The following is a 14,564-nucleotide window of genomic DNA, read 5'->3' as shown; positions in this document are numbered from 1 at the left end:
TGTGTTTCAATAACTTTGGTTATTCAACTATGTATTAATTGTTCATATTAAGTGTTTGTTGGCTTTGAGTAGTTACAAGGATCGGGTAGTTAAAGCATTGGTTGATGATTGTGTTTGTTGGGTCCTTTAAATATATTGTCTCTTGTCAAGGAAAGTAGTATGATCTAATTGGATCAAGTCTGATCCCTGGCTGATCATCTCTGGTCTTCTTCTGTAATAATTTGATGTGCAAATAAAGATATATTTTACTACTGTATCTAGTATGCATTGTCATCTTTATTTTTGATTCACGTATATATTTTATCAGATAGAGCAGTAAACATTGCCTATTATTGTTTTTTCCCCATTTCCCAGCAAAATTGCCCCTCAGTGCATATCTTTCTTGTTGATACATAAAATATCTTTGTCACTCAAATTATTTAAAGTGATTTTAGAGTAATAATTCAGTTGACTCCAAAAACTTGGACCCAAAAATTGTATAAGCAAGGAGAGAGGGGCGGTCAACCATGTGTTAGGCTGAGGCATTTGTACAAACTTTTACCACATTTTGGAAAGGTTGGGCATGCACCTACATTCGGTTTTGACAGGGTGATAATCATCTCAAGGTTATTTCCAGGTCATTTTTCTTGCACTTGCTTGTGACTGTCATTTATGCAGAAAATAATAGTAAAAAATTGTGTTTTCCATTTCCAGCAAAATTCTTCCATCTTTTTTCACCATTTAGTTAGGAACTGTACGGGGTAGTCCATCTAGAATCTCTCTTTGATATCCTAGGCCAAGGAGAAGAAACTGGTAATATTCACCTGTTCCTGCTACCCTCATTGCAGACCGCAGGGGTTAGAAGGTCCTGGACAACAACACAATGTTGTGAACCCCATGATGATCTTTACTCTTCATTTTTGTTTTTTATAGGAGAATAACCATGGAAGCAAATTTCTATTTTGGAGATGCTTTCCAACATGAGAGTTAGTGTCCTTTTATAATGTGCATTGCTAATATTGTGCATTGCGTGCATGTGAAAATTACTTATTTTATACATTTATTTGATTCATCATCGTAGATCATTTTTTCTATTGACTAATGGTATTGTTTATATAGTTTAGTAGTTGTGTGTTTGACAAAATAATATGCCTTGGAGGATGTACAGGTGACATGTGGGAACAGGACTGTGAAGATAAGGACAAAGGGAGCTAGCAGAGCACGAGATTGGGTTGTAGCAATTAATGATGCTGGGTTACGGCCTCCTGAAGGGTGGTGTCACCCTCATCGCTTTGGATCTTTTGCCCCCCCAAGAGGTTTGACTCCTGATGGCAGTGAAGTTCAGTGGTTTATTGATGGAAAAGTTGCCTTTGAAGCTATTGCTTCAGCTATTGAAGACGCAAAATCAGAGGTTAGCTTTGCAGAAATAGTTATGCATGTGCTGAATGTGTATAATATGTGTGGCATCAATTCATCTTGCTTTTAGTGACGGGAATGTGTTAGTGAGTGAATTATTTTATCTTTTACTGCAGATATTCATAACAGGTTGGTGGATATGTCCAGAGCTGTATTTGCGCCGTCCATATGATGACAATGCATCATCTCGTCTGGATGCTTTGCTGGAAGCTAAAGCAAAGGAAGGAGTACAGGTATTGTTTGTTTCATAACATCTTTGTATTGCTCTCTCATTATGTTTAACATGTAGGTTGTTTCTGCATTGAAAGTGTGAGGGTTTCAGCACGGTGGATTGTAACAAGAAGTAGACAAAGAAAACTTTGTATTGCTCTCTTTTATGTTTAACATGTAGGTGTTTCTACAATGAAAGTATGAGGGTTTCAAAATGGTGGATTGTAACAAGAAGTAGACAGAAATTTACAAAATGCTTTAAAGAACAAAATACGTAAGGAATTGCATTAAGATGAGTGTTGAGTATATAATTGCATAATCATGAAGCCATATTTGAGGGGAAAAAATGTGTAATATGAAGGGAAATGGAGTTCAAGGAACATCAGCTCAAACTGTTATTCTGGGGGTGATTCTGGTCCTCATGCTGTCCATTTCTGCAAGGGCTGGAGATTGATTTGTAGAGAATTGAGCATGTTTAAATATCACAATGGCAATTATCCATAAGTGAATAAATAAACCATGTCCATTCTGTAGTCATGCCAATGGAACATGTATAAATTTGTCAAATGAAAAACCATACAGAGTATACATTCACAATGAAAAACCTTTATTGTTTTTCATTGTAGTGGTATGGGTGTGTGTTAAGATTGTTCTTCATTTTTGCAAGTAGCAGCCATGTTTCTTAGTTTCTGTCACATCTTCTTACTTCACCTGCATCTGTTGTTCATCTTGTACACATTTTTTGCTTTTTTTGTTGAAATCTGTATCATGTCATTGCCTTTTTCTCCTTTCTAGCTTTCAACTATAACAGTTTTTCCTTCTCATTACAGTTCATTTTCCTTTTTACCCTGTTGCCTATCCACTGTTATCTTTTCATCTGAAATTATTCCCTTTCATATACTTAGTCTTGTTTAGCATTTCAGGAGTTCCCTCTGTTAATTATTCTCACCATCTTACATTCTATACCATCTCATTGTGAATCAACATTATTTGCCTGTTTGTTTAACCAAACTTCATTCTTTATATCCTATAAATTTGTGGCAGCAAATAGCAGTTTGTGTAGTTTTTGTCTAAATCACAGCCTTGACCAGGCTTTTTAATTAAAAGTCGATGTATGGCAGTGTAATGATCTCTGTTGAGAGATTGGCCAGATGTTGGAATTTATTATAATTATCGGCCCCTTATTTAAAGGAATTTGTAGCTACAATAGAAGGTCACTATTATCATGTTTAGTGGTTGAATTGAAAAGGATCTTACACTGTCTGAACTGATGGTCAATGCTGAGTGCACCTTTTTAACTATCCTACAAAGTGTCAGTGCCGCATCTTATTACACCACCTGGTTTTGTCATCTATTTGTTGAACCATTGAGGTTTTTAACTGTTGCCAATTCCTTTACATTAAATCCTGCCTCCTCGTCAAAGACAACAATACTCTGAAATTTGAGCTAACACCTAATACAAAAAAAAATGCCAAAGCTCAATAAGCACTATTTTTATAAGGCCTCAACTCTTAATGAGGACAACCTAGTCCCACATAAAGGCACTGTGGTGCATCTGTGGGTTTTTTTGGTGCCTGGCAAGTTGATATTTCAGTTCTAATAGGTTTTATTTCAATGCACATTTATGCTTCAAGTTGGCAACTTGATAGATTATTGTTAAACTATAATGTTATAACTTATGAGCATTCCTGAATTCTCCAATAATGTATAATATGGTCATCGTATCAAGTATGTTGGTCAACTGTCTACATGTGACATTTCAATATGGTATGGGGTATGTTTGGACTTTGGACTGCTTTCTTTAGATCTCTTAGTATCAGTCAGGCTCAAATGCACCTCCACAAACTTGCCAATGTCTGCTGGAGATATGGATAGCCTTTACTGTGGTGGGTGGGTTGATTTTGACCTAGGTCACACCCTTATGAGTGTCCCAATTATTTTTACACCATAAACCCTTGGATTATAGTCCAATACAATGACACAGTTTAATTTAGTAGAAGTATGTCATAATATTAACATTTAAATAATTTTTTTCAAATACATTCTAATTTAATCCACATATTATAATAATCATATTTTAGCATACGCTTTTTTTTCAAATGCTTTAAGTTTTACTTATAAAATATGGTCATTTTAAATTATGCAAATACTTATTTAGACATATGAAATAAGAAAGAATGCATGATTTTCCTTTCCAAGCTTATTTAATGTTTTCGTAGCCTATTTCTGTAATATCAATGTTTTTTTCTGAAATTTATCTTTGCCTTTCAAAATCATATTCATATCATATAACTTGTGTTTTCACGTGGTTCAATTCGAAACTCATTATAATATATTTGCAGCCACAATATGTCAACAACATTAAATCGTAGGGAAACTTAAATAAAAGGTTTTCGGAACATTCTTTTTTACCTTTGATTTTAAAACACAATTAATGAAAAGTACTTAGGAATCAAATTCTGTATATCACCATCGATACATGAACTAGATTGTTCTGAACACAATGTGAACTGTTCACAGAATTTAGAAAATTAAATGGCACAATTTTACAAATAAACATTATTACAATAGAATTACAAACATCCACTTCAATTAACTTGACATAAACAGCCAAGATAAGATGTTGAAGAACAGAATGTAAAAATGTCTTATAGTATGGACCAGAGCACACAAACTGGGACTTAGCAGACCAAAAATTTCTGATTTGGCAAAAGCTTGGCAATTTGAAAACAAAAAAAAAATTGAAAAAAGAAACCAGAATTTTTATGCAAAATACAGTTACAGAATGTATCAAATGAGTCTATAAAATGTTGGGGAAGTGTTTTCTATTAAAATTGAACACAAGTGGAGTACAAAATTGCACATGTGAATACAACAGCAAGCTGATAACTGTTATGAATTTAGGATGATTCTCTTTGAAAACCATCGTAAATTACATCAAGCAAATTACAAATCGCAAGATTTTAATTTCCTTTTCTCTATTCTAGTGAATATTTGCGGAGAGAGTCTAGTCCTCACACTCAGCTTTGGCACCTTGCTCAGCCTAGAAGGCTACCTATGGCTCCACACTGGTACTAGATGGCAGTAACTTTTTTTGCCGCGTGTTGGACACCATGTACAATTATGTCATTTGAACCAAATTTTCTTGGTTTTGCTGCATCTTCATTCTACCTAGCTTGCCTCTCAAAATCAACAATATTGCTTTTTGTGAACATGGGTGTTTCCTCATCCTATGCAATCTAGTTGTAAGAATCAAAATCATCCAATCCTACAAGCTCCTATGCAGATCTATCCACCTTTCTCGTGTGAAATTGAAGATTGTAGTGCACAAAATGAGGTCATTGATGTAACATGCTAAAATTTTTGAAAGAAATTTAAATTCAAATAAACTAACCATTGCAAATATAGCCATTAACAGAAACATAAACATGGCAAGAAGAATTTAAAAAAACAAAAAAAATAGGATCATGAATAACGGTAATTGAAATGTCATATTGAACCAGAAATTAAGCATACATTTAAGATTTAAGAAATAAATAACTTGCAAGAAATTAAAAGGGATAGGGTTTAGAGAGTACTTTTCACTGATGCTAAATTCTGAACTTCAAACTTTGTCATGATACTGGTGAGGAGGGAAAGTATCATTAGGGCGCTTTTCTGCCCAAACACGGACTATCTAGTCCCCCGTGCCATGTCCTTCTGGACTGGCCCGACCCGTCGCAGGGAGGTAAAGGAATACGAGAACTCAATGCCATCTGAGACTTGGTGTTAGGACCTACACACTTAGTCGGTCATACACTAAGGGTAACTCCCTACTAGTATGACGCTTTGACTGAGGGTGTATCTGGTACTAAAGATCAGACTAGTGCATGCATTACGCAGCACCACCTTGGCCAAGGTTTTACACTTTAAGTACGAATTTTCGCGCTGTCAATGATCTCACCCTTCTCGGCAATAAGTCTGGGTTAAGGAGTTCAGCTAAACTCAAAAGGAATCTAAGGACCATCTTGGGGTTAGCATTCAATAGTTATAGTATAAGTATTTCAAGTGTTATCAACCATTTCTTCCTCACACAACTACTATGTTTTCAACATGTTTCAACTGAACCCTTGGCTTAGGAAATTAGAGGCATAGGAGCCGCCAATTGCACGTACAAATCCCAAGTAAGGATTTAAACCTGCCGAACATGTCACTGCTGTCCAGCCACTTGAGAGTGACCTCCCAAAAATGATGCTACTGCATCATGTACAATTGCGATCTTTCCCCCACTTCCTTCCTAGGTTGGGGTATGGATAAATTTCCTAATTCTAGAGCAGTTGATCTTATTATAATAAGTTTATTCAAGTGCTGTCGTAACATCTCAGTTTTAAAAAGTTTTGGAAGCTTGGTTAGAGGTCAAATCTTCTTTAGGTTGACTCAGAAAAGAACTCTCTTCCTTGGAATGATGCAGATCCGCATCGTTATGTCGGAATATACTTACCAGTGTATGCCAAGATACGTATACATGTACACATGAGTACAATTACCTTTGCGTATAGGGCAAGTATTACCAGTTATTAACACACTAGTACATACTTGCCGTATATGCCCAAGTATGGTACATACGTGCACCTGTATCCGCTCCCTTGCAGACACAATGAGTACTCTTGGTGTCTAAGATTTAAGGCTTAGTTTACTTTAATCGTAAATTAACAAAGGCCTTGTCCTTTGTGTTATACTGTCTTAAAATTTCATAAAGAGCAGTGATTCTGCGGGTAAGATTTATTCCAAACTTTAGTTTAACTGCGATTTACAAGTGAGTCTATAAAATTAATTCACAGTTTGCTGTTTCGTTTAGTTGTTCTATCGAGGTTGCTGAATATTTAATTTCCTTGTTTTAGGAAGATAACAACAGGATTATCGTAGTAGAGATATCTTGCCTTCTCAAAATAAATTGCTCTCTCAAGGTCATGCTTCTACTTACAACATATATAATAGTAATGACATTTATTTCTCCCTTCCTTAATATTCCCAACAGTAAACAAATCTGTTTAATATAAAAGTTCTGTAGAGAATAGACCTGTATTTTCTTTTTATACAAGTTTAACCCTCAACCAACAGAGGTATGAGTTTTTTAATTCTTTTCCTCTCTTTTCAAACATGTTTTAAAGGGCATAATAGTAATTTCCAGACCTGTAGGCATCCTTGTATACATATTTGTGTATAAATTCCCATTTATATAAACAAATATGTATGCAAGAATACCTCCCTTCCCATTTCATTTTCAGCTACCTGAAACCCCTTTCAAAATTTTATGGACTAATTTCGAACTGAAAATTATTTACTAAGAACTGAAGTAACAACATTATGTTTCATAACAATGCATAAGGGTTTCTAACCCGTAAAAATTCCATGAAATATTTTTAGACTTTGTGTACTTTACAACCACAGACGCATATATGCATTTCTTCCTTCTAATATCTATCTGAGAATCAAATAACTGTAAGAGGAAATCGTAGGTCTGGGAGATAGAATGACCTGAGAAAAGAAGTTACCCAACCGAAGACCCTCAGAAGTGTGAAATAACAGTGTTGATAATGACAGAAAAACGCACAACCACCCTTACCCTCCGCCGTTTTCCAAAAGCCAGCCGAAAATATAATCCCTCCTCTCTTTTCCTTCTAGTTTTTATATATCAACGTAGTCTCAATCCCACTCCCTAATACCAGGCAGGATTATCAAAACCCCCAAGGAGTCACGCAGGGTATGCTTATTCCCTCACGTGATCTACATTTTGGCTTCCAAGAGAAGCTTCGACCCCTTCACGCCAATAATGCTTGATAAAATGAAATATCTTTTTCCCTCCCAATATGCTCGATAAAAATTATATCAAGGTTGAGAAATAAATCGTTTTAATCTCCTTTACTTTTTTTTTAATTAATACCTCCTTCATGCTCGATAAAATCACAAGGTAAGGTGGAGCGATGCAAAATGATTTATTAAAAACTTATTTCCCTCTTGGCATATTTAAAATATTCCAAGCCAATTAACTAGCAACTATAGGAGAGGTTAATTTCATATCTCCCCCTCACATAACCTTCACTTGCATAATTGAGTTGCCAATTAAAGTTGGCAAAAATATTAATTTATTTAATTACAATAATCCTTGTCATGCAAATTATTAATTGATTTAAATATACTTATTTATATATATTTATATATGTGTGACCCATACATCCTACGTATACCTGACTGCGGTAGTACGTATACGACCAGGTATACGTACTACCGTACCCAAGTACTCGTATAGGATATATTTGTAACGTATATATACACATACATAAATATATATACCTATACACTAAAAGTAACATCAGTTCAGTCAACTTAATTAATATTTAATGAAATAATTTATTAATATTAATAATTAATAATTAATAATTATTACAAGAAGCGACAAACCTTAGATTCTATGTACTGACCTACCAGGTTACCTAACGCACTGGCTAACAAGGTCTGACAAGATCAACCTAGGTTTACCTGGCTTAGGCTAGGGTTTCCAAACGGCATTGAGTTCTTCCTTCCTTTCACCTCCCGACCTGATGATACTTTCCCTCCTTTCGTGGAGGATGACGATCTTTTGCACACACTTGGCCCACGGAAATTGGTTAGATCCAATCTTGTCTAGTTCTGACAAATAATAAATCTTGATAAAAGTGAAACATGATATCATATTGTTAACTGCTATTCATCAATTTACTAAATCAAAGTACATCAAATTAGCATAGAAAACATAATTATCATTATTCACATTTGCATAATCATCTGAACAAATCCATCATTTAAAACATAAAACTAGGCACATTATACATCATACGAGTATATCAAAATGCACTAGGGTTAACATGTATCAGGACGTAAATACTGCACAAAATCAACTAGGGCACAAGTGGGATGTAACAATTGAGGCATTGTTGATTCAAATTATTGGTTTTTTTCATGTGAATGGACTGAAACAAAGTCTAATTATTCTCACATCTGCAAGCACTACAAGGTTGAGACAAAATTTCGAGGGCTATCTTTTTAAGATTGGGGCATTTTCAGCTCAATCTTTGCTCTATGAATCTGCAAATAAGATATTCAAAATTTTATAGGAAGCAATTGTTAGGAATCCGTTTTAGTGTTCACATGGGTTTGTTAGGGTTGTTACATCATTTGTGATAAGTTTGTTAGAATTAGAATATCATGTGTATAGGATAATAAATATGATTAGTTGTATCAACTTGTATGAGTGGTTGTAGGTGTTGTCCTCATTTTTTGTTTTAAAAAATGATGGACCATTACATAAAATTTTTTGTCAAAAAATGAAAACTTTACTCTATGGAATGCTTCCCGAAGCAGAATATCACTTTATCTTTTAGACTGGACTAATCCTTAGTCCATCCTTGAACCACGTTTCGAATTTCATCGCATTCTGGGTTCGTTTGCTATGTTTTTCTTTCAATTTCGGGTTTTTTCTGCCTGACTATAGGTTGAAAACTTTCCTTAAGTTGCAAGTTTTAATGTTTTTCTTTGTTTTAGTCTTTGGAGGGAAATTTTAAGTTAATTACAAGTGCACTTTATGAAATTAGAACTCGTAACTTACTTTTTATTCCCCCCTTGATGTTTTTGGCTTGTAAAGTCATAATAGGAACTTTTTGGGTAAGTTACAAGTTAATTTTGAATTATAAATTTAAAAGTCACTTGTAATTCTTTTATAAAGTTCCTATTTAAGTGATTTTACATGTAATAGGGATTTTATTTCCCTATTACATGTTTATTTTCTAGTCACTTGTAAAGGGAATTTTAAATCCCCATTACAAGTTCTTTTTTAAAGTTGTTCTTTTTTAAAGTTAAGTTATTAAAACTTGTTGAGGGGATTTTATTTTCCTCTTAAAAGTAATAATAACTTGTATTTCTCTCACAAAAACCTGATTTTGCCTTGTGCAATGAAAAGTGACATTTTAAACTTCTAAATGAGTTCCAGAAACCCGATTTGCTCTAGAATGGAGATAAGGTTACATTTTAAACTTGTAATATGAAGAAAGGAACCCGATTTTTACTATTACAGGGAAAACTGATACTTGTTGTTCACTTCCAAGAACCTGACCAGCCAAGGAAGGCGAATTTGTTGAGGATTTCAAGCAATTTTTTGTGGAGAAATCTTAGGAGGTGAAAGGCGTTTTTGATTCCTCCCTATTTTCATGCATTTTCAAACACGTCCTAGGTCATGATCGCTGGTTTTATGGTGATTAACAGCCAAAAACGTGTTTGTAAATGCCACGTTTTTCCTTAGAAATTTGCCATGAATCCAATCTCTCCAAAGTTGTTTTGGCTTCCTTCACCTAGGCGTGGGGTTTGGATGGAGATTTGACCCATTCTACTTGCATTTTGTAACACGTTTTTGCTGTTCATGCTTCAAATCCGAGTTTGAAAAAACATGGCAAGGGTTTTGGAGTTTATTTCTATTTGAAGGATTGCTTTCTCCATTCAAAGATTGTTTCATCTCTTGAAGAGGCCTCTTGGATAAGCAAGGTAAGTTTTCTTTTGGTTTTTGCTTTCTTGCTTTGTTTATTTTCTCTTCTTATTTGATCTTTCTAGTTGTAATTTGTATATATGTTGGTTTTGCCCTAAAATCGTTTTTGTGAGAGAGATTTTCCCCTTTACAAAGCAATTTGTAAATTGCATTGATCTTTCCCATTTTACCTCATTACTTGCAATCGGGATTTTAAATCCCGATTACAAGTAGGATGAAAATAATTGATCTTCCCATGTGATTAGAATATTTTAATCATTTTATGGTAAAATTCCAATTTTCTAAGTGGAAAAATACCCATTCTTTCAAAATTGGGTTTTTAGAACCGGATTACATGTTGAAAGTTCTTCCCATTTTCTTGAAGATGACATTCCCAAAATCCTTCCATTTTTGTTCATACTCATTGCCTCTATCCGTACATTCCATTCACGCCATTTCCCACATGTCAAAATCTCATTTTTCACTCATTTCTCCATTTTCCGTTTTACAAGTATACTTGCATTCGGGTTTCAAAAATCCGATTGCATGTTTGTTCTTCCCTTCTTGTATACTTGTAAAACTTTCCCCAAGATCCGAAATTGGTCAAAGTCAAGTTTCAAACATTCCCATTTATTTCCCATCTTTCTCTCACAAAGTTGTGAAGTGCAAGGGTTGGAGTATTTCCCATTTGAAGAAGAAAAAATGTTAGCTGCAGCTGATTATGATGTTGCTTTAACACTTTTAAGTCTTCATTGCAGCATACCAGGTTGTTCTTCAATGTCAGATTTACCATCATCTTCCATTCCAAAGAAGATGAAGTATAAATATGACAAGTACCAGAATGAAGTTTCCCCTTCACAAGTTTCCTCTTCTTTGGATCATATCAAGGATACGGAGATAGGGCATGTTGACATGTTAGAATTCATTAAAAGGGTGGAGGATCCGCAGGATAGTAATATGCAACGGTTGTTGGACAGCCACATTCATCATGCATCTTCTTTTCCAATGGCTGCCCTAGAACCTAAATTTGTTCTTGCTTGTGCTCACCACTTCAACAAGGAGACGAGAACCATTAGAAATGATGATGGTGAGGCAATAATCCGTCTTGATGCGGATACTGTTGAGAAAGTCTTCAGAATACCATCGGCACCTGTGTATATGGAGATTTCAAAGGATAGTGCAGTTGAGTACTATGTCAAAAAGGAAAAGGATTGCAAGCACCACATTAATAGATGGATTAATGAGCCATGAGTCGCTTTCACAAGGTGGGCTAAGTTGTACCGTTGTGACTTCAAGTGGGAAATTGGAGACATCATTACTCTCTTCAGTAGGATGATGGGTCTTGAGCACTCTAATGTTTTTGAGCCCTAGATGTATCAGTTTACCATGTTCATAAGATAGTCCCATCATATATCATGGGGAGAGATTATCGGTGACGCTTTGTGTGAACAACTTGCAACAATCCCTACTACCATGACATTCTACATGAATTCATACTTATTGTATTTGACAACATCACTTAGACATTTCCCTGGTCTTTCTACCAAGGGTGATTGCTCGCTTATACCTGTGTGGGAATACTATGATCAGCTGCCCTTAAGACCCATCAGATTACATTTCAGGAGGGTTCAAGATGCATTCTTTGGTTGCTTCATGTGCCAATTTGATAAGACTCTGAAGAATAGAAGGGTGTTAGATGAAGCATGGGAAAGAGTGAATGAGTTTGGTTGCTTGTTCCTTCAATTCCCCACTTTCACTTATATAAGAGTTGGATGCTACAATGGGCAGCCATACATGCTTCCTAGATTACCCGACTGGTAAGATTATTCTTATGGAGTTGGGAAGACAGATCATGGCTATGCACATCAACCTGTTAAACATAAGGTTGGGATGGGGATTTCTACAACCAACCCATTAAATTGGCCGGCACTCCCTTATCACATCCACCAAAGTTAAAGCTATGGAGACCGAGATGCAAGAGATTAAACTCAAAAGGTTTAAGTCAAGGGCAGATTTTGACTACCGATGTATGAAAGAAAAGATCAAAAAGTCCTTCATACATGTGCATCCAATTGAGGATATATGGGTGGATCTCTGTACAGAAATGGAGGTTCTCAAGATCGACTACTGCAGGTTCACCCTTTAGCAAGTTATTGATTTGAACCTGGTGGACATTCCGCAAGGGATGATTGATGATGGGAATGTGCTTGATCCAGAGTATGTCTCATGAAGGGTTGATGAAGCCCCACTTCCTTTAATCCAATGGTCACATAAAGAATGCACTTCCATTCTTGAAAGATTTCAGCCTATCCTAGCTAACACCAACACTTGGCTCAAAGGTAATGGTGTTAGATTCATCAAGATCAAGGTTGGAAAAGAAGATGACTCTACGGGGCCTCTTGGACGTAAGTCTAAGATTCAGATCGACAACAAGGAAGGTGCATCATCTTCAGGCATTAGGATCAAATTACGGGTTAGTCGGGCAATAGTGCTTCCTTTTGAGGAGGCGACAGTTCGTGGAAAAGAAAAGTCCTAGATTCACATTCATGTGATTGATCCTGATGATCTGGAGGAAGGACAACAATCAGATGATGCTCCTAAGTCACTGGCTTCGGAGTCACCTCATGAGATTCCCTCATTAGTGGTGGATGAGTCTCCCCAGAATGTCGTTCCTATTTTAGCAGTTGAGCCACCTCTTGATCATCGACAAGAGAGTTTGCTGGAAATCTTTGAGGATACTCTTGCATGCATTCATTTGTCAGAGATTGATACCTCTACTTCCAGCTCTGAAGAGTTTATGAGACAATCTTCATGCCCTTTGGTTACCGAGCAAACCATGGTTGTCATCGAGACATATACTTCTCCCAGGGTGACCACGACTGTTCAAACAAAAACTACTTCTCTTTTACCTTCGGTAGCTACTAGAGGAGAACTAGTCGTTTTACCTCCATGGCTTAGTTCTTTCACTCCCAAGAGGAAGAAGCAGGAAATTTCTCCCGATGTCTTTGATTATCAGCAACTCAAGCAATCTAGGCCCAAGGTTGCTAAAAAAGCCAAGACAATCTCAAGGGTAATAGTAATAAGATGAAGGTGGCTGAAATTGTTGAGCCTCTTGCAGATAAGCCACGAGAGGAAATGTAAGCTGTTGATTACAGGGATACAAGGATAGAATTGGGTAAACAAACGCATGAAGTGGTCAAGCATGATGCCCAACAATCTGTAGCTTCACTAGTACAACAGTATGATGAACTTCTGACGAAGAAAGACAAGCTAGAAGAGGAGAATAGGCAACTTGTTGCAGTTGTTCATAAAATCACAAAACCTGCTGGTGAAGGGAGAAATCCTTCAAGTTCTTCCGGTTTACAAGAATCAATTTGGGGAGTTGAAAAAGCTGCTTAGAAAGTGCAAGCGTTGGATTCTTGAGTGGATCAACTTCATGATCTGTGTGCGCAAGTGCTAAAAGACATATTCCAAATGATGGTTAAGTTGGAAATCATTGAAGAAAAAATAAGTCATACCTCCGAGACTTTCAAAGAGAACTTGGAAAGGGTTGAAGGTAGCTTGACGGTTTGGCGCAAGATTCCTTGACAACAGTTGAGTGTTCTTCAGGAGCATGCCATTATTCCTTCCAGGGTCATGTATTTGAAATTTGATGAGCTTCTAGAGGACAAAGCCCTTGTTCTCAAATCCCTCATTGAAGAGATCGATGACGCAATGAGATTGCAAGTTGAAGTATTCCAAGGTGTTGTTTCTCACTGTCAGAAGGCCTCTTGCAATATCATGGGTCAGAATGGGGAGTTGATACCAGTAGAAGAAGTGATCACAGATCTACAAATGAAGATTCATAATGAGTGGAGGAGTGAACAATTTTCATCTGCCTCAATTCAAGTTTTGATGAAACATCAAATCTTCTTGCATGAAATCCAGTCCACTTTGGAGAAGAACAACTCTATGCTTCTTCAACGCCATGATACCATTGTGAAGACCATGATTGTTGCCAAGAACACCCACGAGATGAATCCTGTTGATGATCATCCAGAAGTTCGAAGGATTCATGTCTTCACATGCTGCAACTTAAGTGTTTTTCAACACTTAGTTGCATTTTTCAGAATTGTAATCTCTTAGTTGTAGTTTTTCTTTTGACAAGTTTACTTGTAAAAACGTTTTGTAAATTGCAAGTCAAGTCATTTCTTGCACTTTTATAATTACAAGTAGACAAGTAACAAGTCAATTTAGAATAGGACTTGTAACTTCAAATAAGTCATAGTTAGTTATTGAATAAGTCATGGTGGTTGAGAGAATTTCTCAAGTTAGTTAGGATCCTCCCACCTTTTTCTCAAGACTCCTCTCCTATAAATACTTGAGGGGGTCTATTGTAATCTTTATCTTTTTGAAGGCAAGCAAAAACTTTGCCAAATTTGCAGCA

The 14,564-nt window shown here is 36.1% G+C and overlaps 1 protein-coding gene across 1 annotated transcript in view; it reads left to right on the top strand.

Annotated features, from left to right (window-relative positions):
• Positions 1–14,564, top strand: part of LOC131032568 (phospholipase D zeta 1) — a 108,624-nt gene that overhangs the window by 63,947 nt on the left and 30,113 nt on the right. Inside the window, exons 7-8 of the mRNA XM_057963580.2 lie at positions 1,148–1,390; positions 1,512–1,628. Of these exons, the coding sequence (XP_057819563.2) occupies positions 1,148–1,390; positions 1,512–1,628 (360 nt within the window). The remainder of the gene's footprint in view (positions 1–1,147; positions 1,391–1,511; positions 1,629–14,564) is intronic.

This window comes from Cryptomeria japonica, chromosome 2, assembly GCF_030272615.1.
Source record: "Cryptomeria japonica chromosome 2, Sugi_1.0, whole genome shotgun sequence".
NCBI classification, from domain to species: Eukaryota; Viridiplantae; Streptophyta; class Pinopsida; order Cupressales; family Cupressaceae; genus Cryptomeria; species Cryptomeria japonica.
The sequence above is the reverse complement of the archived record's forward strand: the minus strand, read 5'-3'. Positions and strand labels throughout refer to the sequence as shown.